General features: G+C 50.9%; 1 protein-coding gene across 1 annotated transcript; it reads right to left on the bottom strand.

The window, feature by feature from the left end:
- On the bottom strand, nucleotides 1-24,768 carry PLA2G4D (phospholipase A2 group IVD). Its single transcript, XM_049898988.1, has 20 exons — nucleotides 24,727-24,768; nucleotides 16,953-17,022; nucleotides 16,625-16,761; nucleotides 15,885-16,016; nucleotides 15,100-15,134; nucleotides 14,667-14,709; nucleotides 13,045-13,108; nucleotides 12,536-12,672; nucleotides 11,627-11,737; nucleotides 11,479-11,516; nucleotides 11,164-11,299; nucleotides 10,579-10,715; nucleotides 8,554-8,776; nucleotides 4,191-4,308; nucleotides 3,703-3,840; nucleotides 3,362-3,469; nucleotides 3,033-3,224; nucleotides 2,582-2,748; nucleotides 1,744-1,930; nucleotides 1-227 (listed from the first exon to the last, which is right to left on the bottom strand). Exons 1-20 carry the CDS (start codon nucleotides 24,766-24,768, stop codon nucleotides 1-3), a joined length of 2,442 nt encoding a protein of 813 aa, XP_049754945.1.
- Nucleotides 24,769-24,993: the final 225 nt, after the last annotated feature.

The raw sequence follows: 24,993 nt of genomic DNA, 5'->3' as shown, positions 1-24,993 counted from the left end.
TCATGTCTGCACCTCTGGAGGCCTGTTCGCCGAGGCATGGTGCTTCAGTGCCATTCTCAAGGCCTGCAGGATGGTGTCCTGGCTGTTCCGCACATTGTAGTCACTGAGGTGCAGCAGGCGGTCAAAGTCTTCCTCCTTGTACGTCATGTTGAACGTGGAATAGGGTGAGGTGGCCCTGGTGAGATCCACTTGGCCAGTCTGGAGCTCTGCAGAGCTGCGCTGGACACCTGCATGGGGCACAAGAGCTGTTAGGAGCCAGGCACAGAGACCTCCACAACTGGGCAGGGCTAAGCCTGCAGGCTGGCCCAGGTGAGGGCAGCTCCCCACTGAAGGTCATTCCTTGCCTTTCTCTCGGCTCTCTGTCTTTTGCCCAGAAATATAAATGTTTGTTGTTGTTTGCCATTGAGTTAATTCCAACTCATAGTGACCTTTTAGATAGAGTGAATTGCCCCATAGGGTTTCCTAGGCAAAAAAAAAATTTTTTTTTTTTTTTTTTTTTTTACAGGAGCAGATCTCCAAGTCTTTTCTCCCCAGGAGCAGCTGATGGGTTCAAGCCGGTAACTTTTCAGTTAGCAGCTGAGATTTAAGAGTTTGCTGCTCCCAGTGTTTCCTTGAGATATTCCACTTCTTTCACCATTTGGGCAGTCGCAGAATATCTCACCACATTGCTTCAGAGGGAAGGTGGGAACAGATAGAACAAGGAAGTCAACTGCATGTTAGCAAATGGATTCTTAAAACTCATGACGTAAACGAGATTCTGGAAAGCAAAGGGCTTTTGCTTTGCAAGAACCAGTCTTTGTTGAAAGAGAGACAGCTCTTTAGGATTCCGGGATGCAGGCTGAGCATGCTAAGTGCAAAGTTGGAACCCTTGAAATTCTGGTGGAAACTAGGAAGCTGGGAATAACACACAAGGCAGACTTTTGGTTTTCCCACCAAAAGGAGAGAGAAGTCTGACTAATTGGTGAGAAGAGAGGATCAGAAGGAATTGATGAAGGTTTAGATTTTGGGGTCCCCTGGGTCTCTGCAAAGAAGCCCCCGCCTGGGCTGGGGTAGGGTGACAGAGAGACCAATGGAAACCCCAGGTAGGTTTAGGGGGATCTGAGAGAGGGGACTAAGGCCTCTCTTTCCTGCCTGTTTAGCCTGGAGAACCTGGTGAAGTCAGTCTCCAGCTTGGTGTCTGAGAAGTGGTGGAGATGGCTGCGGTCTGGGCCCCTGACTCAGAGATTCTGGAACACCACTCCACAGCACAGAGGAGCCCAGGAGTAGCTACAGGGACTTGGGGGGTGGGGGGAGCCAAAGGAGGACACAAGCACAGTGACCTTGCCCATTCAGAGGCTTAGGGAGGGTAACGAGTGCCCAGTGGCAATCTCTAAGTTGCATTCCCCCAATTTCAAAGAAGAATAGATGTCGATAGCGGCTACACCTCAGCAGAAACGCCTTCCTCCCTCTTGCTTGGCTGCTTCAATTAGGCGACTTTCAGATTTCTGGTGCCTCAGAATGTCATTTCGCACCTCACCTGGAGCCCCCTTGGACTTGTGCCAGGGGACAAGTCCCCCCTCTGCCCCTCCTCACTACATTCAGTGCCCATTAGCAACAGAGGCCGGGCACTATGTCCAAGACTGGGTGGACTAGCCTTACGCCTTGTGCTGGTCAGGCTCTCCACCCTCGGCTCAGCAGCAGGGGCAGCTGGAAGGGGCCCAGGACAGGGCTACCTAGCTGAGAGGGAGCAAAGGGGCTCCTTACCAGGGGCCGAGTGGTCCTTGAAGGAGGCGTTAACCAGCGGGAAGTAGAGCAGGACAGGGGTCTCAGGGCGGTCAGGGTCGGAGAAGAGGTAGCACTCCCTGGTCTGGCGAAGTTCCTGAGGGTTCAGCTCCACGCGGGGGAAGGGCAGCCCATGGGCCCGGCAGTACAGCTCAGTCTGCTGCAGCACCTAGGGCGAGGTGGCCCAGAGAGAACCAACTGCTCCCGAGTCATCCCAAACCAGGACTCTAGAAAATGCTGGGCAGCTCCAGCCCATACTGGCTCCCTCGGTGTCAAGACCATGTCCCGATTTGGTTCTGCTAGTGACCTAGTTAAGTGACATAGTCCCTCGGAGGGAGTCTAAGGATCTTGGTGACTTGCAATATTTTCTTAATAAAATCTTTAGGTGAGTACAGACACAGCACCACCTCCTGTTTCTGATTGCTGTTGCTGGATTATTCAAGCCCCAGAGCCAAAAGGACCTCAGTAGGGGACCCAATTCTACATCACAGCCCTACCCCCCACAGAGCCCCAGGATGGCCTTGGGGTTGGGTATAGAGATGCCCAGGGTCTCCTCCCAGCTCAGTCCAGGCTACTCCTCTTGGGGGAGGGAGGTAGGGTTGAGGTTCCCTTGTTCACCTGTCCTGGGAGCCCACGGCCACAGCACCATACACCTTCCCAACTGAGGACCCTGGCAGGAGCCTGTTACCCTTCCATCCCCTTGGGGACCCAGGAGGTCTGGGCCAGTGGCTCAGTGGCCCTGCCACCTGCCCCTAGAGCCTGGCCTGACTGGGCAGAGGGCCTGGGATTCCCTTGGCAACTTTGGGGTGGCCAGAGGTACCTCAAAGGATGAGGACAAGGAGTAGTCAAAGAAGAGGATGAGGTCCAGCTTGCGGCCTGGTCGGAACATGGAGGGGCAGCTGGTGTTGATGAAGTAGCCGCTGTCCACCAGGCAGAGCTGTGTCTCCTGGAGGGTCAGCTGGCTGGGGGTGCCATCCAGCTGGCAGTCTGGTGCGGGAGGCACCCACAGTCAGGGGCAGCCACCCTGCCACGGATTGTCCACCCTGTCCTCTTCACACCACGACTGCCTCCATGTCCCCTTCTTGCCTCTGACTGCCCTGCCTGACGTAGCTGCTAGCCAGCCCTCCCCAAGACTTTCCAATGGACTGGTCTCAAGTCACACCCCAGAAGTGGATCCTGTGACCCCCAAGACCTCTGTGAGTCCACAGTCTTGGGCCATTCCCACTCAGGCCCAACCTTATTACCTGGGGACATACCACCATGGCCCTTACCTGCCCAGGTAGAGAAGTCTTTCTGGTGGTAGTAGTCCTGGTGCAGCTGGAGGCCATGGAGGAAGTTGGGGCTGCACTGGTAGAGCGGCCTGTTTATCAGGAAGTCCTTGAAGGCCTGGGCCAGTGCCGTTCCAGGCTGCAGCCACGAGGCCTCTAGGTATGAGGAGGTCTCTGAGGAGGCAGGGGGCTCCTCTGTGGCAAGAGAAAGAGACACTGGTCCTTTAGAGGCCTGGAAGGGCCTGGCTCTTGGCCCTTCTTTCCGTCTCACAGCCCACCCCTCAGCCAGCGTCTGAAGGGGAAGAGGCCTCATCCCAGGCTCCCCTTCCTACCCATGCTCCTCATCTTGTCCCGGATGTGCTGTTTCCAGGCTTCCCCGGAGCTGGTGAGGCCATGCCAGAGATCCAGCAAGTTCAGGGAGACAATGTTGCTCCAGATACCTGAAAGGCCAACCCCCGAGAGAGGTCAGGCCCTGCCCCCACCTGGAAGCCAGTGGTCCCAACCTTGAGTGTGGGTAGAAAATGGGAGGGGGGAGGAGCACAGCTTCTGTGATGGCTTTTCTCAGCCCCCCTCCCCTCACCCCAGGCCTCTGCCCAGACCTGAGCTTTGGGAGACATGTCCAGGCACAGGCCTGCCCTAGAACCGGCTGGAGCCTTCACAGTGACCCCCTCACCTTCAAGAAAGCAGATCCGGGACTCAGGGAGCTTCCTCATCAGCCGCCCCATGAAGAAGTCAGAGCCCAAGAGCTCAGAGGGGATGAAGGCCCCATACTTCAAGAACCCAATCTCATAGGGGGAGAACTCGACCCACTCTAACGGGGTAGAAGGGAGAGGCAGGAATGTGAGGAGAGTGGGTGGGGACCCAAGACACTGCCCCCATCAGGCCTCAGTCCCCCTCCTGCCTGGCTGGTGTGGATTTCAACTCAGCAGATGCCACAAATGCAGACTCCTGTCTCCCCAACTCCGACCGAGCCCTTGTCCACATCCTCACCCCCACCCCAGGACAGAAACCCCTCTGGCTCCTCCTGAGCCCATTGGAACCACCACCCTTCCAGAAGTTTGGGCAGTCTGGAAAGGAGTTTCATGATTAAATTCTCTGGGAACCCTCAGCGTCCAGAGGGTTTGGGTGAGTGTATTGGGGATGGAGTGGCCAGGACTGTACCCTTGAAGTCGAGGGTCTCCAGATGGTTCTCTTTGACATTGAGGCTCAGGTAGAGTGGCAGAGGGTTCTGGCCCTGCTGCAGAGCAGCTTTCTGTCCTGACAGCGTCTGATGCATCTTCTGGTGGGGGACATGGGGGGCCGAGTGAGGTCAGGAGCATCCCTGAGGTGGCAACCCCACCAGGACAGGGACAGAGTGGGGACCCAGGCTGGGGGGCAGGAGACGGCCCCTCCATTGAGCCTCCTCTCTGTTTAGAGGGATTTGGGGGCCATGGGTGGAGTGTGTGCATTCGGCTCCCACTCCCGCCCCATGTTCGGAGCAGCCCCATAAGCAGGGTTCCCATATATGGATAAGCTGGTTGTGCACTGCTTGTCTCCAGGGGGCGCCACTCACAAGGATTACCATGCCAACAGTGGCCCTGACCCCTGTGTCCTGGGTCTGAGGGGCCCTGTCTTTACAGGTCAAGCAGTGGAAGGGACATGGACACTGACACAGACACTAAGGCACAGGTACACGCTTGCACACATGAACAGGTGTCACTTTCCAGAAAGGACACAGAAATCCCCGTTTAGCATTCACTGTAAGTTATGCCAGGGGGTGGACTGCCCCTTCGGGGTTCACCTTGATGCAGTTCAAGTCCTAGCCCCTCCCACATGCTTTCCTGACAGCCTTGCCCCACCCCCTTCTTCCTGCATCACACAGAGTAAGCTTGTTTATTTATTCTGGCCTTTTCTGTTTCTAATTTTCTCTTCAATAAAACTCCAGCTCTCTGATGGCAAGGACTGTGACTGGCCTTTTGAGGGGAGCTTCTACAAAGCCTCACCTAGCTCTAGGGGCACAGAACCAAAACCAGTTGCCATCAACTCATCTCTGACTCATGGTGACCCCACGTGTGTCAGAGTGGAACTTTGCTCCAGAGGGTTTCCAATGGCTGATGGTTGGGAAAGTAGGTCACCAGGTCTTTCTTTCCAGGTGCCTCTGGATGGACTGAACACCAACCTTTCGGTTAGCAGGACTGTTTGCACCACCCAGGGATTCCCACCAAGTTATAGGGGCACAGAAAAGTCTCAGTAGATCCCAGACCAGAGATGCAAATAGGGCTCATCTCAAGCTTCCACAAAGTTGAGGCAGTGGTTGCCTGGGGCACCACCATGGGGACAGATTCTGCTGCCACAGCTGAGGTTGAGGCACTCAGTCCTGGGCTGAGCTTCTGAAGGAGTCGTCCATGTACCACAAATGTGTCATCCCTTCCTTAGACCTGCCAAACTGGAAGTGACCTTGCTCAGTGTCTCACCCGAGGGAGTTCCCAACTTGCCTATCAACTCTTACGAGCAGATTTACTCAGAGAACATGTTAAATATACAGATGGCTCAGTCTCTTCTGAGAATCAGGAATTTTCCCTTATTTTATTCTCCCAGGACACTAGCCCAGTGTATTTCCCCTTCCCCCGGCAGCCCACTGTCCTGTCACTTGATGAGAGTGCTCATGCGCCAACCACAGCCACCCGTCTCCCAGATCCTTCACTGGAATCCAACATAACAAGCTTCAGGGAATAGTCAGGAGAATCGCCAGACAGAGCACTGATGCCGTTGTATCTAAAACTCTGCCCTGTAGATGTGAATGTGTGTACGTGCTGGGACGGCAGGAGGTTTGATTAACATCTGTGCCTTCCTGTCTCAAAGCCTTTTTATAGAGAAATCCTGTTTGCTTACTCTTTTGATATGTATGATGAGGGAAATGACAAGAGAAAGGCTTGGAAAGGGTCAGAACACCCTTCCATCTGTTGAAACCGTTCTTAGTATTCCCTATAATGGCTCACCAATAAGCTGTAGGTGGAGTCCCTGGGTGGTGCAAATGGCTAAAGGACTCGGCTGCTAACGGATATCTTGGTGGTTCGAGTCCACCCAGAGACATCTCAGAAGAAAGGCTTGGCAATCTACTTCCAAAAAATTGGCTGTTAAAAACCCTATGGAGCACTGTTCTACTCTGACACACATGGGGTTACCATAAGTTGAAATTGGCCCGAAAGCAATTGGTTTTTAAGGTACAGGCAGGACTCTAGGTCTCTAGTCCTCTAATTTCCAAATGAGTCTCCCCAACCCTGTAGAACACTGTTTTGATGACTCAAGGTTTTCACTCGAAATATCAGAGTGGGTGACGTGTTGACATGGTTTGGGCATTATACCTGATAGGACTAAAGGGTTTATACAATCCTGCACCTGAAGTTGGAGAAAACATGTGAGACCTTCTTAACTCAGGAAGAGATACAATAAAAACTATGAGTTCCTCCTTGAGGAATGGTAAGCAGCTCAGTGCTTGCCAGCAACAGATTAAAGAAACTGCGTGTTAGTGAATGGAGGCGTGTTAGTCTGAGAGGCACTGACTGTAACTGGTGTATTTTACAAGTAGGTTTTTCTAAAAGCTGAAGCAATGTTATAGAATATTTCTCTAATCCTTAGTATTATTTAAATTGTAATTTGTCACTACTGGAGTTATATTTCTGATATTTTAAAATGACTTTTAGATTAGTATATTATATAAAAAAGAAAAAAACAAACCCATTTTCATCAAGTTGACTCTGACGCATAGCGACCCTATAGGACAGAGTAGAATACCCCACAAAGTTTCCAAAGAGCACCTGGTGGATTTGAACTGCCAAACTTTGGGTTAGCAGCCATAGCTCTTAACCACTAGGCCACCAGGGTTTCAGTAATAAACATCTGTTTTTATCTAAAAACTTGTAAAAAATGTTATTGGTAAGAGGTAAGTCAAGATAACTAAGGAAAAAAGAACAGCGAATTGAAACACTTTTGTATTGGGACAATTTTTTAAAACCTCTTGGCTGCTCATTTTTTGGAATACATAGATGTCCGATAATACCAATTTTTATTACTGTGAACAGTGAAAAACTAATTAGGTTTGCCTTTTTAAAAACAACTATAAACCTTGTACATAAAACCATGCATTAAGTCATGACTGGTTGATGAAATGATAATTAAATAAAAGTCTTCTTTCTAGCCTAGGATCAGACTGCACCTCATAAAATGGACTGTTAAACTCCCACTCAGCAGTAACTCACTGTTGCCACCTGGTAGAAAAGTTCGTTATTAAAACACCACACCTTCAATACTGAACACAAACTTAAACTATAGACCCAAAGGATACAGACAACATGTTATTAAAATAAAAATATTTCAAGTAGTTATGTTGGTTTTAGTCAAGAGTTCAGTTAAAAAAAGAGATGTAGACTTCATTTCTGGTAATAATAATAAAAAAAAATTATTTAGACTACCTGTTGCACTGAAAATACTAAGAATGTTAGATTAAAAAAAAAAATTTTTTTTTTTAAAACATTGAACAGCAGCCAAGAAAGTAAAGAACCATCGGGTCAAAATATAAAGGCAAATTGGAACGCGGGGATATAAATGAGTACCTGAGCACCAAAGCCACTTTGCCCTGATGGCATTTATCAATTTTGGCAAGCTTCGGCCTCATGTTTTCCATGCTGTGATGGTTAATTTTATGTGTCAACTTGGTTAGGCTATGATTTCCAGTGGTTTGGCCAAGCTCTAGTCGCTGTTCCACAAGGCAATCTAATGTAATGTAATCCTCTTCCACCATGTGGCGTAACGTAATGTAATCAATCAGTTGAAAAGGGAGTTTCCTTAGGGTGTGTTCTGCCTCGAGACTATAAATAGATATTTTGGCAGAACTCTCTCTCCATCTTCACTTTGCACTCTTCCTATCACCCGACCTATGGATCCTAGGACACAAGCCTACAGAAGGCTCCAGCTTGCCACCTGACCTATGGAATGGGGACTTGCCAGTCCCAAAATCACATGAGCCAATCCCTTGAAGAAAATCAAACAATCTCTCTCTCAGTATGTATGTATCTCACTGGTTCTGTTTCTCCAAAGAACCCTAAGGCACATGTCTATAGAGCAAAAGGGGACAGAACTCAGGGCACAGGCCGGAGCACAGGTTAAGCTGGGGGTCCAAAGGTAAGAGAGATCCAGAAATAAACTCAGCCACCACCACCCCAACCCTGGAAAACTGCATATTGCAGTCTATGTAAAATACAAGTGCCTCCAGCAACCTTGCTGGCTCTTAAACACAGTGCAAACACTGTGTTTCCATAACTGACTTTGAGACTGACTAGTCCCCTGGCTCTTGGGAAACCCAGACATTTTTGTTTCATAGCAATTGATCCAGAATGTCCTGGGAAGACCCTAACACACAATGGTTCCAATGTCCTTTAACAACCAGCCCTGGCCTCTCTCACCCTGCAGGGCACATGCACGCCCTGACAGCTACGTGGTGCTCCAGCCTTCTCCCACACTCTACCCCTGGGGCGCAGGTGCCTACCTGGCCATGCAGCATGTTCTCCAACACTAGGGCCCACAGGTCCACAAAGGTGGTGGGGTAGCCCTGCTCAGACCGCAGCTTCAGCTCCTCCAGGTAGCTGCTCAGGCATTCTGGGGAGAAGGTCTCCAGCTTGCTCTTGGCCATGTGCTCTCGGGCATATAGGATGGGTCCCTCAAGGTCCTGCTGTGACCACTCAGGGTTCCCGTACAGGTGGGCCATTGTCCTGGGGGAGCAGGGAGACAGGGGCAGTAGGAGGCTGAGGCCTAGCACAGGTCACTGTAACTCCTCCTTCCCACCCTTGAGCCTCTCCCAACACATGGCTCCTGCCACAAGCCCCCCCATCTTGAAAATGTGTCTCCTTCTAGACAAGCACTGTCCAATATAAATATAATGTGAGCCACACGTATATGTAATTTTAAATTTTCTAGTAGCCACATTAAAAAGGTTTTTTAAAAAACCGAAATTAATTCCAATAACATATTTTATTTAATTCAATATGTCCATCTATCATTACTATTTCAGGATATAATCAGTGTAGAAAATTAATGACATAATTTACATTCTTTTTTCAGACCAAGTCTTCAAAATTCACTGTAAAGAGAATCCCTGATGGAGCAGAACAGCGGGATGTAGACCTCAAGTTCTCATAAAAAGACCAGACTTAACGGTCTGACTGAGACTTGAGGGACCCCAGAGGTCACGGTCCCCAGACCCTGTGTTAGCCCAAGACTGGAACCATTCCTGAAGCCAACTCTTCAGACAGGGATTGCACTGGACTATAAGACAGAAAATGATACTGGTAAGGAGTGAGCTTCTTGGTTCAAGTGGGCACATGAGACTATGTGGGCTGCTTCTGGCTGGAGGGGAGATGAGAAGGCAGAGGGGGTCAGAAGATGGCCATAAGGACGCGGGGAATACAGGGTGGAGAGGTGGAGTGTGCTGTCTCATTAGCGGGAGAGCATCTAGGGGTACATAGCAAGGTGTGTATAAGTTTTTTTAAGAGAGACTGGCTTGATTTGAAAAAATTCACTGTAAAGTTTATATTGACAGCACATCTCAATTTAGACTGGCCACATTACAAGTGCTTGGCAGCCATGTGTGGCTAGTGGCTGCCAAATCTACCGCACAGCTCCAGACCTTACGTCTCCTATCGTCACAGGTTATCCTGTTGTTATTAGCAACCCTGTGTACCACAGAACGAAACACTGCCGGGTCCTGCACCATCCTTACAATTGTTGTTATGCTTGAGCCCATCGTTGCAGCCACTGTGTCAATCCATCTCGTTGAGGGTCTCCCTCTTTTCCAGTGACCCTCTACTTTACCAAGCATGATGTGCTATCCTGAAGCCCTTTAATGCTATCCCAGTTAACGACTGTCATCTAAACCCCTCTGAGGTTTTGGCTGGTAACAGCTTCTCTTCTTATTCCTGAAAATCACATTTCAGTAAGAATTCTCTAGCAGTGAAATATTCCAAAAGGAGGCAATGTTGTCCTGAGATAAAGTAGCATCTCTCAGCCTCGATTCAGTTGTCTATACTGTGTGGGTAATAATAGAAACCACCTGGGAGAGTGTTTGTGAGGATGAAAGGAAAAAGAGCTACCAAGTTGGAGCTCCTCCTATGGGTCAGGCACTAAGTCAAGTGTTTTACACGGGTTACCTCACTCCAGTTCTGAGGAGCACGCAGTATTATTCTCCCTGTTTTGGAGATGAGTCAACTGAGAATCAATGGCGATAAGTTGCTGAAAGTCACACAGCCAGTATGTGGTGGAGCTGAGACTCAAACCCAGTTCTTTCTGAATCGTCTATCTCATGCCCCTTCAGTAATATCTGAGAATGGACCTCTTGCTTCCCCTAGCTCATAGCAGACTTCTGTAAATGTTTCCTGCTTTTCGAGAGAGCCTTCTTGATGCCCCTCAGACCATACTCCTCACACCCACTTGGCTTCCCCATATAGAAGGCTCCTGCAGCATCTACTCCTCCCCTCCCTGGGCCATGGTCATCTCTGCTAGTCCCCAGAGTCCTCACCATGTAGAGCCTGAGATGCCACTGAGGTAGGTCACGCAGTCCAGGAGACCCAGCTTCTGCAGGGCCAACAGGTGGCCGTAGAGTGAGGTCATGGCCCGGGCACCCCCTCCGGTGGCCATGATGCCCACGATGGGGACCTGGAGCACACACAGACACATCACACAACAAGGAGGAGCTGCCTCCTGCCTTACCCAGGGCCCCATCTGCTCTCTGTCTCCAGGGAACAGGGCCTTATGATCAGGGCCTCTTAGAGTCAGGGCTGGAGTTAGAGCCCAGCCCCTACCCAGAACAGACCCCAGGACAGAGCCCCAAAGGGAATGAGATCCCCAAAGCTTGCCCACAGCCCTGTAGCTCCTCACAAATGCCCACTACCCAGTCTGGAGTGTCTGGAGAGGGTATAGATATCAGGCACTCCCTTAAGGCACCCCCAGACCTCATCCTGCAGGTCACCCTTCAGCTGCAGGGCCTGGGACCCACCCTCTAGCTGCAGGGCCTAGGACCCCAACTCTCTAGCTGCAGGGCCTGGGATCCCCACCCTCCAGCTGCAGAGCCTGGGACCCCCACCCTCCAGTCCAGCCCACAGACCTCATCCTCCTGCAGGTTGCCCTCCAGCTGCAGGGCCTGCTGCAGGGCCCTGGCCACCACCTGCTTCCTCTTGCTCAGGAAGGCTTGCTCCTCTGCACACAGGTCGAAGCCCAGCTGCACAGCCGGCTCCTCGGGGCTGGGGCAGTGGAGAATCCAGGGGTCAGGGGGGAGCTGCATAGTGCGTCCACGAGCTGACCAAGCTCATAGTGAGCTGCCAGAGGACCTCCCTGCTTCCAACCCAGGACCACCCTTTTCCACAGCACTCCGCTTCCCCATGGCACCCCACTGTCCCCCACAGATATGGATGTTCCTTACCAGCCCTCTGCCTTGAGCTGAAGCCTCACTTCTGAAGCCTAAAATCAAGGCAAGAGACCCTGCTCAGAATGTCCTGGGCCGTGAGGAGGACATGGACTCCCCCATCCTCCTTCTCCCTGGCACTGCCCATCCAGGTGGGGCCACTTACATTTGGGACAGGAAGATCAATGGTCACCTTCTTCCCCACGGTCAAGGACTGCAGGGGCACAGTGAGGGGCTCAGCTGAGATGTCTGTGTTCCAGCCACTGCTTGTAGAGCCCTGGAAGAAAATATTCATTCATTCATTCACTCACTCACTCACTTATTCAATAAATCCTTACAGAGTATCTCGACAGACCCAGTCATCCAGGCAGACACAGTCCTCCCTGGTATTCACTAACAGCTACAAAAATAATAACAGCTAACATTGATGTCGTGCAAAGGCATTGTTCTAACAAGTGCATGTATAAAGAAACAGATGAGTAGCCCGTGTCGCTTTCTGTGTTTCCCTTGTAAGTGTTATACAGGGACCTTCATACGTGTTACACTATGTGACGGAGCAGACACAGGTGGAGTGTATGGTGAGGGCATCAAGGAAGGCCTCTCTGAAGAGGCACCGTTTGAGCTGAGGTGTGAAGAAGGAGGAGGCACCCTTGGAAGAGCCAGAGGAGGTCAGGGAAAGGACTTGGCACACTGGAAAAGCAAGAAGAGAGAATTGTGGCTGGAGCATTATAAATGAGGCAGAACATAAAATGAGGGGCAGAGGTAAGCAGGGGCCAGACTGTGCAGGGCCTGGAGGACCACAGGCATCAGATCTTATTCCAAGAGCATTCTGAGGGAACCATCGAAGGGTTTAAACAAAGACTGACATGGGCGTAGGGGATCCCCACCAAGCCCCTCAGCCTCTGAAGACCTTCGATGTCTGCTGTCAAGGGGGTGAGGCCTAACTGGGGGGCTGACAAGACCACAGACGGCCGGGTCTGGGCAGGGGAAAGCCATGGAGGGGCCTGCAGCAGCTGGAGGAGCTGGAGCTGGCCAAAAGCGGGGTCAGTGGGAGAGCTCTAGAGCCGAGACTCACCCGCAGGCACCCACTCAGCTCTGTCTCCTGGGCTGCCATGTAGTGGAAGCAGAAGGCAGAGGCTTTGCCCAGGGTCACTGTCTGTGTATCCTCGTATGACCCCTTCAGCACCAGCTCCAGCTCCAGTTTGTCCTGATCTGGGGGAGAATGGGCAGGTCAGACAAGAGGGTTGCAGTGTTGGTCAGCGTGTGGGGAACAGGAGTCCGGAGCCCCAAGAAACCAGCAGTAATGCCTGGACGTGGTTGAAGCCTAGAAGTCTTGTCCATAGTAAATCAGGTTCTGAAAAGAGACCTTCCCCAGCCTGCTAGGCCCCAGAGTCCCCATGGGGCCCCCACCCCTGCAGCATGCTCTCCCCCAGGTCAGGGGACCCTCCTGCCCAGAGGAGACCTGTTGTTTTGTGGATGAGAAGGGAGAGGCAGGCGGAGCTTCCTTGCTCACCACTCTGTGCAGGTCTCCCAGCTTCTCTCACCTGCAGGGTCCAGGCAGAACCCAGAGCTGGCAGTTCTCACCTGGGGCCACGGCCATGCTCCCTGTGCTGTCCAGATGCACGTTCAGGCACGACAGCTCCCGGGCCTGGGACAGACCACACCGTGGGCAGAGGGCTTTGCTGGGCATACGGAGGTCCCCTCAACCCCAGCCCTCTGAGCCTTGTTGTCCCCAGCCCGCCACACCCTGAACAATGAGTGGGCCCCAGAGTGGTGCTACGAGCAGAAACCTCACACCCCATCTCTGATCCGCACAGCTGAAAGCTAACCCAGACACTCAGGAGCAGCCAGTGGAGCCCCAGCCCCACCAGCTCCCCAAGCCCCCCAGCTTTGCCAAAGCTCTGGAATCCCTGAAAGACTCTTGGCTCTCAGGCACACTTCTTTCCTCTCTACATTTCTCTTGTAGCCTAGATTTGGAGGACCACTCTCAGATGGTGCTATGCAAACTGCTGTCTTACAGGGTGATGGGATGGGCACCAGAGGAACGCTTAAAACTTCAGTGTGAGGGTGTCTCCCAAGCGTCCTCTGCGTCACTGCTTGCCCATTGCACTGTCTGCGTTCTCCTGTAAAGCATGCAGTCTTTCTGTGGAGCCACAGCCCACTGGGCTCTTGCCACTGACCGTCTCCTATACCAGTTACCAGTTACCACCGAGTGGACTCTGACTCCTGGTGACACATCGTGTCTGAGTAGAACTGTACACGCTCCGTGGGGCTTTCAATGGCTGGTTTTTCAGAAGTAGATTGATAGGCCTTTCTTCCGAGGCACCTCTGAGTGGATTCAAACTTCCAACCTTTCAGTTAGCAGCTAAGCATGTTAACCATTTGCCCCACCCAGGGACTCTGCTCTCCTATACAACTGCTCAAAGTACCAATTCGTCTCTCAGAGACGAGACAGCTGCCATAGGTGTGAATTTATTTTGACGTGTATTTGAAAAAGTAGCACCAGCCCGTCAAACAGGAACTTGCATGACCCGGAGAGTGAGTGCCTCCTTAAATTTTGCACCCTAGGCACCTCACTCGCCTGCCCCTGGACCAGCTTCTCCTCCCAGGACTGCAGGACGCTGTAGGACCACATTTAGGAAGCATCAAAGGCAGCACCCACCACCTAGTGGCGTTCCTGTTCACTGCACCTTCGTGAGCTTGCTGCTTTAGGAGCACAGACCAGGACCCTTTACTGTCCCAAAGAGGAGCTGATCAACTCCCTGGCCCTGTCCCAAATCTCTGAGAATGGAAGCTTCCCCTGGGTCTCAGTTATCTCAGTCTTAACCTCACATGGGGCTGACTTGCATGAGTTCTTCACCATTCTTCAAGTGTTAAGAACCCGGTTCATCACGTGGGACTAAACACCATCAGGAAGCACCTAAAATGCCTCCAGTAGTCCCTCAGCTAGAACGTCCTCCCGGCAAAGCCTCTGCCTCCCCTCTCCCCACAACCCCTTTAGACCCAGGCACCTCCAAGCCCCACAGCCTCTGTTCGCAGCCCCAGATGACCACCTGAGAGGCTAGGAGTGGTTTTAACACAAATCCCTGTGCCTGCCTCACCCCTTCGGGCTTACACCCCAGCAGCTGTCCCTGGGCTCACCGCACCCCAGTGCCTGCTCTGAGGCATCCCCCCGTCAGCACCCCCTCATGAGCCTGGGAAGTTACCACAAGGACGTTGTTGGTGGTGAGGTTTTCTGGGTGGTCCAACCTGGAAAAATCAAACCATCCAGAGTCTGGCTTTGCAAAGGCAAATGCTTCCTGCATTGACCTGTGCCCCTCAAGGTCAAAGTGCAGACAATCTGGGATCTCCCTTGGGTGATGCTGAGGGTCTCCAAGCCCTGGGTAAGGTTCAGGGTGCAGGTGAGATGCTTCTGAAGAAGGGTAGGTGGAGCAGAGAGAGTAGGACAGAGAAAACATTGACCTTCCTCTCCTCATTTCTCAGGTAGACCCTCACGCGACCCCTCCGGCAGTGGTGAGGACATTAGAGTGAATTCTGACTGGACTGACCAACAGGGAGATCTGGGTCAGGGCCCGAGCTCTCCCTCCCTAAGTAGAGCCTGGGTCCCCAGACACTCCCTGGCTATGTGAGAGTACTCACGTTTTCTCCACCAGGAACTCAACGTCCAGCTCCACCTGGAATCAAAGTGGATGGACAAGTCGTCAACATTTACAGCCATCTTTAGTGCTGACAGAGTTGTTTTACGTGCATCATCCCATCACCTCAAGCAGGCTTTAAAGCAGACACTGTATTACAATTATTCCCATTTCACAGATGAGGAAACTGAAGCTTAGAGAAACAAGGTGGGCCACCTGCCCAAGTTACCCACAGCTCATAAGTCTGCAGAGAATGGATCTCCCCTCCACTCTGGGTCTCAAAACTCTGGGCAAGCTGAAGGGAAATCAAGAGCACAGGCCGAGGGAGGCTCAGGGATGATCAGCAGCAGTTTCGTCTTCTTCTTGAGGGGTATCCAGACCCCAGAGCTCGGCCCACCCCACTCTACAGGATTGACCCTCTTGGAGAGAGAGCACAGAGATCTTCGTAAAGCAGGCCTTGGGCACCATGAGAGGATGAGAGGCAGTGATCAGAAGCAATGGAGCCCATAATGACCCCAAGGGTTGGTTACGCCAAGTTGTGTTTCGAGGGGCAATAGGAAGTTCTCACCACCAAAAACCTTCCTCCCACAGGTGACTAAGATTGCTCCATGGAGTGATTCACTCCATAACCTTCTCCCTTCCTATTAAAATACAAATATCTCTGGGAGCGGTTTCTATCTTTCTGTGGATGAGTTAGACCCAGCAGCATTTCAACAGATGGGAGAAACTGAGCAACTTTCTCTTCCAGGAGTTGTGAGAGGCAGGGTCCATTGGGCCTTCCCCACCTACCTGGGGATCCCAGGAGAAGGTCTTCTGGAGCAGCCTGCCAGGGAGAACTTCTGAGACATCATAGAGAAACTTGAAGAAGAGATCATCCTTTTTAATAGAGTCTTCATCGTAGATGCTCAGCTCCAGAACATTCTAGAGACCCAAGAAGAGTAACTTTGCACATTATCTACTCATAGCAACAATAGTGTACAAATGTTGAACCCAGAGTGATGTCCAGGGCTGGAAAGATACCTCCACCCTTTGTACTTCAAATTTAAAATAACCTTGAAACTTAAAAGAAGCATACAAGAGAATCTGGCAAAGTTCCTAAATTCCCCCTCTTAATTTTTTTTTTTTATCAAGATTAAAATTCTTTCAAAGAATTTCCTCTTTCTTTTTCCCTGGCTTTGCTGGTTCTCTAAGGCATTCTATGTGCCAGGCACTGTGCTAGGAGTCTTCTGCACATCTTCTCACTTAACCTCACAACAACCCAGTCAAGAGGAGACTCTTAACTGTCTCCACTGATAGATGGGCTTAGAGAGGAAGCAGCTGGCCAGAGGTGGGTCACAGAGCCAGGTGGTGGAAGGACCACGTATGTTCACACGTTTTCTCATAGCACATACAGACTGGGACACAAAGATGCCCTCTTCCCAAGTGCCTCTCAGACTGAGTCCTGGTGGAAGGTGTGCTCTACCAAGAAGCCTCCCTTTGGGGGGTTCGATCTGTCCTCAGGTAGGTGGTCGGAGTACCCTGGTCTTCACCTTGACCTGACTCTGGATTCGGAAGGTGAAGGTCTCATTCCATACAGGGTTGTTGGAGTTGGTGACCGTCTTGGTCTTAAACTTTGTTCCGGGTACAGTTGGCAGCTGAAGGATCACATACGGATCAGCCTCGCTCACTGCCAAACAAGAAAACAGTGATGAGAGAGGACTCTCCATACCCCTCTCCAGGGGCCTCTCCACCTTCCTACCAAGACCCCAGTGGCCCCATGGGCAGCCCAGGCCAGTCCTAAGACACTAGTCTGTCCCTTTACCATGGAGTCTGGTCATCCCCTATGCCCCTCCTGGAGCTCAGAAGACCGTTACTCACACAGGTCAGCCCAGGGCAGGTTCCGTGCCTCCAGGACCTTCACTGTGAGCCGCCAGCAGGGAGAGGTCTCCTGGAGAGAAATATCAGCTGACTGAGTCCCTCCTGCTCATTCCACTGCCCAGACCCCCTGCAGCACTGCATGAGCCCCTGGCCAAGGGCACCCCCTCCGGCCTGTGCGGGGGCTTCTCTCCAGATACTTGGTGGTGCTGATCTGCTTCCAGGCATCTGGGACAGTTCTTTGCGGACCAAACAACCTTTGCCCACCACTGTTCCTGGGGTCATGGGAAGGGAAGACCACACCCCAGGGGCAGAATTGGTGGGACACCCCCCTTCAGGGATGGGACTGCATGATGTAGGGGAGAAAGCCAGGCCCTGAAGGCCCAGGTACTGCTGCCCAACTGGATACATCAGTTTGGGGTCTGCCATCCAGAACTCCCAAGGAAGGCAGCCCTGTGGTGAAGCGTGTGAGCCTGCTGCCCAACACCCCCTCCTCCAGCCCTTCTGGGCAGGAAGTGGGCATGTGACTTATGGAGGCTGAGCCCTGGGGATACCAGGGGTCTGGGATGTCCATAGGCACTAAGCTGGAGTTCAGCCCATCTGTGTGCTCTTGGGGTTTGAGTTAGGAAACTCCAGGAGGATCAGGCTAGCTATGACAGTGATCCATGTGCACTGCAGTTGGAAGTTCACTGTGGTGAAGACACAGGTGAGGCCGAGCCAGGCCACGTACACGCCAGAGAGGGATGAAGAGAAGAAACCGAGTGGCAGAAGCTGTGAGGTGAGGAGAGAGGAGGTGGCAGGAAGAAAAGAGTTGGCAGACCAGGGCACAGCTGAGTCCTATTGGGGACCGAGCACTAGGGGGCAACACAGAGCTCCACTGTCGAGGGCCCTGGCACTGCTGAAATCCGAGGGCACCTGGGGTTTCTGCACTTCTGGGTACCTGCACAGTTTTCTTACAATGAGCCCCTGCTGTCTTGAGGTAACTCAAATAGTCTGGCAGGACAAAGGAAGACAGGTGGAGAGCGTTGTGTAGAAAGGGACTCTGCCCGAGAAGACCATCTGTGGGGTACATGGCCCCAGCAGGAACAGCCTTCGTGGGGTGGGCATTAGAAAGAGGCAGAGAGGACGTGGCCATCAGGAGAGAGCATCGCCTGCACCAGGGAATGGTGCCTTGGGAGACCCCCAGCAAAGAGGGGACTCTTCAGGGCCACAGAGCGGCACCACTCCCATTCAGGCATATGAAACAGCAAACTCTGAAGTTGAGCGATATGGTAGCCTTGAGGAAGAACCACAGAAGTACTGCCAAGAGACGCAACACCTGCGCTGGGCCCCCTGCCACTCAGAAGGCTCTGTGCCCAGGTTTGACTCACACTAACTACGTAAGAACTCACCTGCCCCTTACCCTTTTCACCTTCTCTGCACCCAGCCTGAGGGAGCACAGTGCCCGGGTGGTGGGTATTTTTTTTTTTAAGTGGAAGTTTACACATCAAGTCTGTCTCTCATACAAAACCTTATATACACTTTGCTATATACTCCTCCCCCACATATCTGCTAGTTTGTCCTACTGTGGAGGCTTGTGTGTTGCTGTGATGCTGGAAGATATGCCACCGGTATTCAGATACCAGCTGGGTCACCCACGGAGGACAGGTTTCAGCTGAGCTGCCAGACTAAGACAGACTAGGAAGAAGGACCCGGCAGTCTACTTCTGAAAAGCATTAGCCAGTGAAAACCTTATGAATAGCAGCGGAACACTGTCTGATACAGTGCTGGAAGATGAGCCCCCCAGGTTGGAAGGCACTCAAAAGATGACTGGGGAAGAGCTGCCTCCTCAAAGTAGAGTCGATCTTAATGATGTGGATGGAGTAAAGCTTTCGGGACTTCATTTGCTGATGTGGCATGACTCAAAATGAGAAGAAACAGCTGCAAACATCCATTAATAATCAGAACCTGGAATGTACGAAGTACGAATCTAGGAAAATTGGAAGTCGTGAAAAATGAAATGGAACGCATAAACATTAATATCCTAGGCATTACTGAGCTGAAATGGACTGGTATTGGCCATTTTGAATCAGACAATCATATAGTCTACTATGCTGGGAATGACAACTTGAAGAGGAATGATGTTGCATTCATGGTCAAAAAGAACGTTTCAAGATCTGTCCTGAAGTACAACGCTGTCAGTGATAGGATAATATCCATACGCCTACAAGGAAGACCAGTTAATACGACTGTTACTCAAATTTATGCACCAACCATTAGGGCCAAAGATGAAGACATAGAAGATTTTTATCAGCTGCTGCAGTCTGAAATTGATCGAACATGCAATCAAGATGCATTGATAATTACTGGCGATTGGAATGCGAAAGTTGAAAACAAAGAAGGAGGGTCAGTAGTTGGAATATATGACCTTGGTGATAGAAACAATGCCGGAGATCGAATGATAGAATTTTGCAAGACCAACGACTTCTTCATTGCAAACACCTTCTTTCACCAACATAAATGGTGACTATACCCATGGACCTCACCAGATGAAACACACAGAAATCAAATTGACTATATCTGTGGAAAGAGACTATGGAAAAGCTCAAAGCCAGAGGCCGACTGTGGAACAGACCATCAATTGTTCATATGCAAGTTCAAGCTGAAACTGAAGAAAATGAGAGCAAGTCCACGAGAGCCAAAATATGACCTTGAGTATATCCCACCTGAATGTAGAGAACTTCTCAAGAATAGATGTGACGCATTGAACACTAGTGACCGAAGACCAGACAAGTTGTGCAATGACATCAAGGACATCATCCATGAAGAAAGCAAGAGGTCACTGAAAAGACAGGAAAGAAAGAAAAGACAAAGATGGATGTGAGAGGAGACTCTGAAACTTGCTCGTGAGTGTCGAGCAGCTAAAGCAAAAGGAAGAATTGATGAAGTAAAAGAACTGAACAGAAGATTTCAAAGGGCCTCTTGAGAAGACAAAGTAAAGTATTATAATGACATGTGCAAAGAGCTGGAGATGGAAAACAAAAAGGGAAGAACACGCTTGGCGTTTCTCAAGCTGAAAGAACTGAAGAAAAAATTCAAACCTCGAGTTGCAATAGTGAAGGATTCCATGGGGGAACATATTAAATGACGCAGGAAGCATCAAAAGAAGATGGAAGGAATACACAGAGTCATTATACCAAAAAGAATTAGTCTATATTCAACCATTCAAGAGGTGGCATATGATCAGGAACCGATGTTACTGAAGGAAGAATTCCAAGCTGCTCTGAAGGCGTTGGCGAAAAACAAGGCTCCAGGAATTGATGGAATATCAATTGAGATGTTTCAACAAACAGATGCAGCGCTGGAGGTGCTCACTTGTCTATGCCAAGAAATATGGAAGACAGCTTCCTAGCCAACTGACTGGAAGAGATCCATATTTATGCCTATTCCCAAGAAAAGTGATCCAACCGAATGTGGAAATTGTAGAACAATATCACTGATATTACACACAAGCAAAATTTTGCTGAAGATCATTCAAAAACAGCTACAGCAGTATATCAACTATGCAAAGGCATTCGACTGTGTGGATCATAACAAACTATGGATAACACTGCAAAGAATGGGAATTCCAGAACACTTAATTGTGTTCATGAGGAACCTTTACATAGGTCAAGAGGCAGTTGTTCAGACAGAACAAGGGGATACTGATTGGTTTAAAGTCAGGAAAGGTGTGCGTCAGGGTTGTATTCTTTCACCATACCTATTTAATCTGTATGCTGAACAAATAATACGAGAATCTGGACTATATGAAGAAGAACGGGGCATCAGGATTGGAGGAAGACTCATTAACAACCTGTGTTATGCAGATGACACAACCTTGCTCGCTGAAAGTGAAGAGGACTTGAAGCACTTACTAATGAAGATCAAAGACCACAGCCTTTAGTATGGATTACACCTCAACATAAAGAAAACAAAAATCCTCACAATTGGACCAATAAGCAACATCATGATAAACACAGAAAAGATTGAAGTTGTCAAGGATTTCATTTTACTTGGATCCACAATCAACAGCCTTGGAAGCAGCAGTCAAGAAATCAAAAGAAATCAATCATTGCATTGGACAAATCTGCTGCAAAGGACCTCTTCAAAGTGTTGAAGAGCAAAGATGTCATCCTGAAGACTAAGGTGCGCCTAACCTAAACCATGGTATTTTCGGTCACATCATATGCATGTGAAAGCTGGACAATGAATAAGGAAGACCGAAGAAGAGTTGACGCCTTTGAATTGTGGCGTTGGTGAAGAATATTGAATATACCATGGACTGCCAAAAGAACGAACAAATCTGTCTTGGAAGAAGTGCGGCCAGAATGCTCCTTAGAGGCAAGGATGGCGAGACTGCGTCTTACATACTTTGGACCTGTTGTCAGGAGGGATCGGTCCCTGGAGAAGGACATCATGCTTGGCAGAGTACAGGGTCAGCGGAAAAGAGGAAGACACTCAACAAGGTGGATTGACACAGTGGCTGCAACAATGAGCTCAAGTATAACAACGATTGTAAGGATGGTGCAGGACCAGGCAGTGTTTCGTCCTGTTGCGCATAGGGTCCCTATGAGTTGGAACTGACTCGACAGCACCTAACAACAACAACAACAACATATACTCCTAGTTTCTCTCCCGCTAATGAGATAGCACGTTCCTTCTCGCCACTCTCCGTGTCCATTCAGCCAGCTTCTGTCCCCCTCGGCCTTTACATCTCTCCTCCAGACAGGAGCCATCGTAATCTCATATGTCTACTTGATCCAAGAAGCCCACTCCTCACCAGTATCATTTTCTGTCTTTTAGTCCAGTCCAATCCTTGTCTGAAGAGTTGGCTTCGAGAATGGTTCCTGTCTTGGGCTCACAGAAGGTCTGGGGACCATGGCCTCTGGGATCCCTCTGGTCTCAGTCAGACCATTAAGTCTGGTCTTTTTAGTAGAATTTGAGGTCTGGTGGTGTGTGTTTGACACTGTGTGGTTGGGAGACAGTGGCTGAGTTGTTTCCTGCTTTGCACCCTCCCAACCAGTCCTGCTTCCCTAAGCCTCTGTGCATGTGGTCAAGAGGTCTCAGCTCCCACCAGGATCTGGTCTGCTCTGCACAGAGCCCAAGGCCTGCCAGTGCTGCCTGCTAGGCGCTGGCTTGGCGCCCTTGGGGACCCAACTCTCCACTCCCCACAGAGGACCTGAAGGGACTGCTGAGCCACACAAAGCCACACATGACTGTAGCCCCTGCCTCTCACCCTTCTCCCCTGGTTGCCTGCATCTTCCCTCTCCTGTGTCTTGGCGCCGAGCTGGGAAGAGGTCTGTTGTCCCATCATTCCTGTCAGCTTCCCAGCAGAGCACCTGGGAGTGCCCCCAGCAAAGCAGACTTGTTTTCCCTTCTTGGGTAAGAACCTCAGTGACACCAGCAACATTCCAGCTCTGTAGGCCTCAAGCCAGAGGTAGTCACTGGCAGAGCTTTAATGGTTTTGTAGACACCTGGCCCCATTTCCGCCCTGAGCCCAGATTCCTCAGCTGCGTCTCACAGGAAAGCTGATGGCTGGGATCCTCAAGCCCTGGAGGGTGTTGCACTTCAACACGCACTCCAAGATGAGGGAAGGCCCAGCCTGGCTCCCCTTGCTCCTTCAGCCAGGTCAGCAAGTGGCCATGGGTCCACAACCTGGGGCGATGCTTTAAAGCTGCTTTGGGTTACTAAGAACTGTCCCCCTTGCCCAGTGCTAGCCAGTCACTGTCCTTGATTCAAGCATGGTTGCCCCTTTCTGCCAATGTCACTGAATACCTCTTTCCCCCAGAAGGCCCCAATTCTCTGGCAGGGTATTTTTCCCTAAGGTGAAACGCCAGCTCTCTTCACCTCTAAGACTACTGCTACCACACTGCACTCCAGGGTGGCCTGTGGCAATAATTATAATGGCTAGTCTCTACTAAGAGGCAGTAGGTGTAATGGTTAGAAGTAGAGTCTGGAGCTAGGTTGTCTAGATTTAAACCCTGATCTTGCTGCTTTCTTGCTGTGTGACCTTGGACAAGTTACTTAACCTCTCTGTGTTTTTGTTTCCTCATATGTAATGCATTCACCTTAAAGGGTGCTCTGAGGCTAAAAATGTTAATATCTGTAGAATGCTTAGAAGGGTGCTTAGCAGGAAAGTAGGCAGTTTCTAGGTAGCCACTCTTATTATTTAGTGAGTACTTGCTAGGTTTCTAGGTGCTGCACTAAGCCTGTGACATATTCGAACTTGATTTGCCCTCCCGACAACCTCACAAAATACTACTCTCCAAACCGGTTGCCATCAAGTCAATCTGACTCCTATCGACCCTATGGGACAGAGTAGAATTGCCCCATAAATTTTCTAATGAGCAGCTGGTGGATTCGAACTTTTGGTTAGCGGCCTGAGCTCTTAACCACCACGCCATCAGGGCTCCATAGTATTCTCATTTCTCCCCATTTTACAGATGAGGGAATTGAGACACAGAAAGGTTAAGTAGCTTGCCCAAGGTCATAGAGTTAGCTGGTGACAGAGTCAAACCCAGGTGTTCAAGGCCAGAACTCACAACCCTGTGACTCTGCTTCCTTGTAAAAGCATGCAGCTTCCCCTCACTGTCCTGAGGATAGCTACACAGTAGAATGTCATAGATTTGTTTTTAATTAATTTGATTATTGAACTAACATGTTAACCAATGTGATTCTCTTCTCCCAAGGGCATTGGGGCCCAGTAAACAATTGGTCTTGGATGGGATTTGATCTCACAAAGCTCCTGAGACACACAGGGTGCTCTCTCGGCTCCAGCCAGTAGCAGGAAGCCCACTGGCTGGCAGTGGTGGGCTGTGGGCCTGCTGGTCTCCTCCTGCGACACACAGCCACCTGTTAGCTGGCAGGGGTGTGTGAGCATGCATGTAGGAAAGAGGCTCTAAGACCATACTGCCCAATATTTGTGGGGAGAGAAGGGGACTGGCTGGCCAGGCTTGTGTTTTCCAGGCTCCTGCTCCTGGGATCCTGCTCATCTGGACCCACTCCACATCCCCAAGCACACATGCCTTCACCCTCTGCCTCCCACCCTCTTCCTCTCTGCCTAAGCAGAGACCCCAGCTGTGGGACCCAGACCCTCTCCAGAGACCAGAATCACTTGGATTTCAGCTGTGCCACGCTTCTCAGGCTGCAGCCTGGTCCCAGGCCCTCCCCTGACTGGTACCCACATTGGCAAACACTGTTACCTGGTGACGATGGCCAGGTGGTTCCCTAGCTGACAGGCTCTCCATACCAACCCTTCTGTTCCACTCCAGGCTCAGCCCCCGCCAAGGATGCCTGCTCCTAGCTGGGTGGCAGCCACTATCCCCATGAAATGGGACCGATTGTGACTCTGCCAGCTCAGAGGAGCTGCAATCCTATAAACAGGCTGGGGCTCCACCCCCTCAGCCCAGCATCTTCCCCTCTTCCTGGGTCAACCAGCATCTCCAGAAATACCTGGCTGGGCTCCAGGACCCGTAGGCGGGGCACTCCTTCCAGGGATGACCGAGGATGTCAGGGCAGAAGTTGCAGCCAAAGGGAGGAAGACAGTCCTCGGAGCAGCGTCAGGAAGCTGCCTCTGAGATTGAGGACAGAGGACTGGGGTGAGGGGGCGGGTGGCAGAGCTGAGGAAACCCTTGCAGCTCAGCCCCAGCCTGAGCCCAGCCAGCCTAGGAGGATGGAGGTCCAGACTCAGGAGACCAGACAAAGGCCCGGGTTCCTTGTCAGCTGTGTGCGGTTCCTTGTGCTAGTACTTTATCCTCACCTGACCCTGAACAGGCTCTGAGAGCTGCTGATGGGCCTGCATGGCGCTCAGACTCTCGGCCCCTCACCCCCTCACCCCCTCCTCCACCCTACACCCTCAGCTTCGGCCGGGCCTAGGAGTTTAAACCGTTGCCATTTTGTAGGTTTTGACTCCTGGCGACCCCGTGTGTGTCAGAGTAGAACTGTGCTCCACAGGGTTTTCAGTGGCTGCTTTTTCAGAAGTAGATTACCAGACTTTTTTTCTGAGGTGCCTCTGGGTGGGCTCGAA

This window comes from Elephas maximus, chromosome 10 (assembly GCF_024166365.1).
Source record: "Elephas maximus indicus isolate mEleMax1 chromosome 10, mEleMax1 primary haplotype, whole genome shotgun sequence".
Lineage (NCBI taxonomy): Eukaryota > Metazoa > Chordata > Mammalia > Proboscidea > Elephantidae > Elephas > Elephas maximus.
Note: the sequence above shows the minus strand (reverse complement) of the source record. Positions and strands in the feature narration are given on the sequence as shown.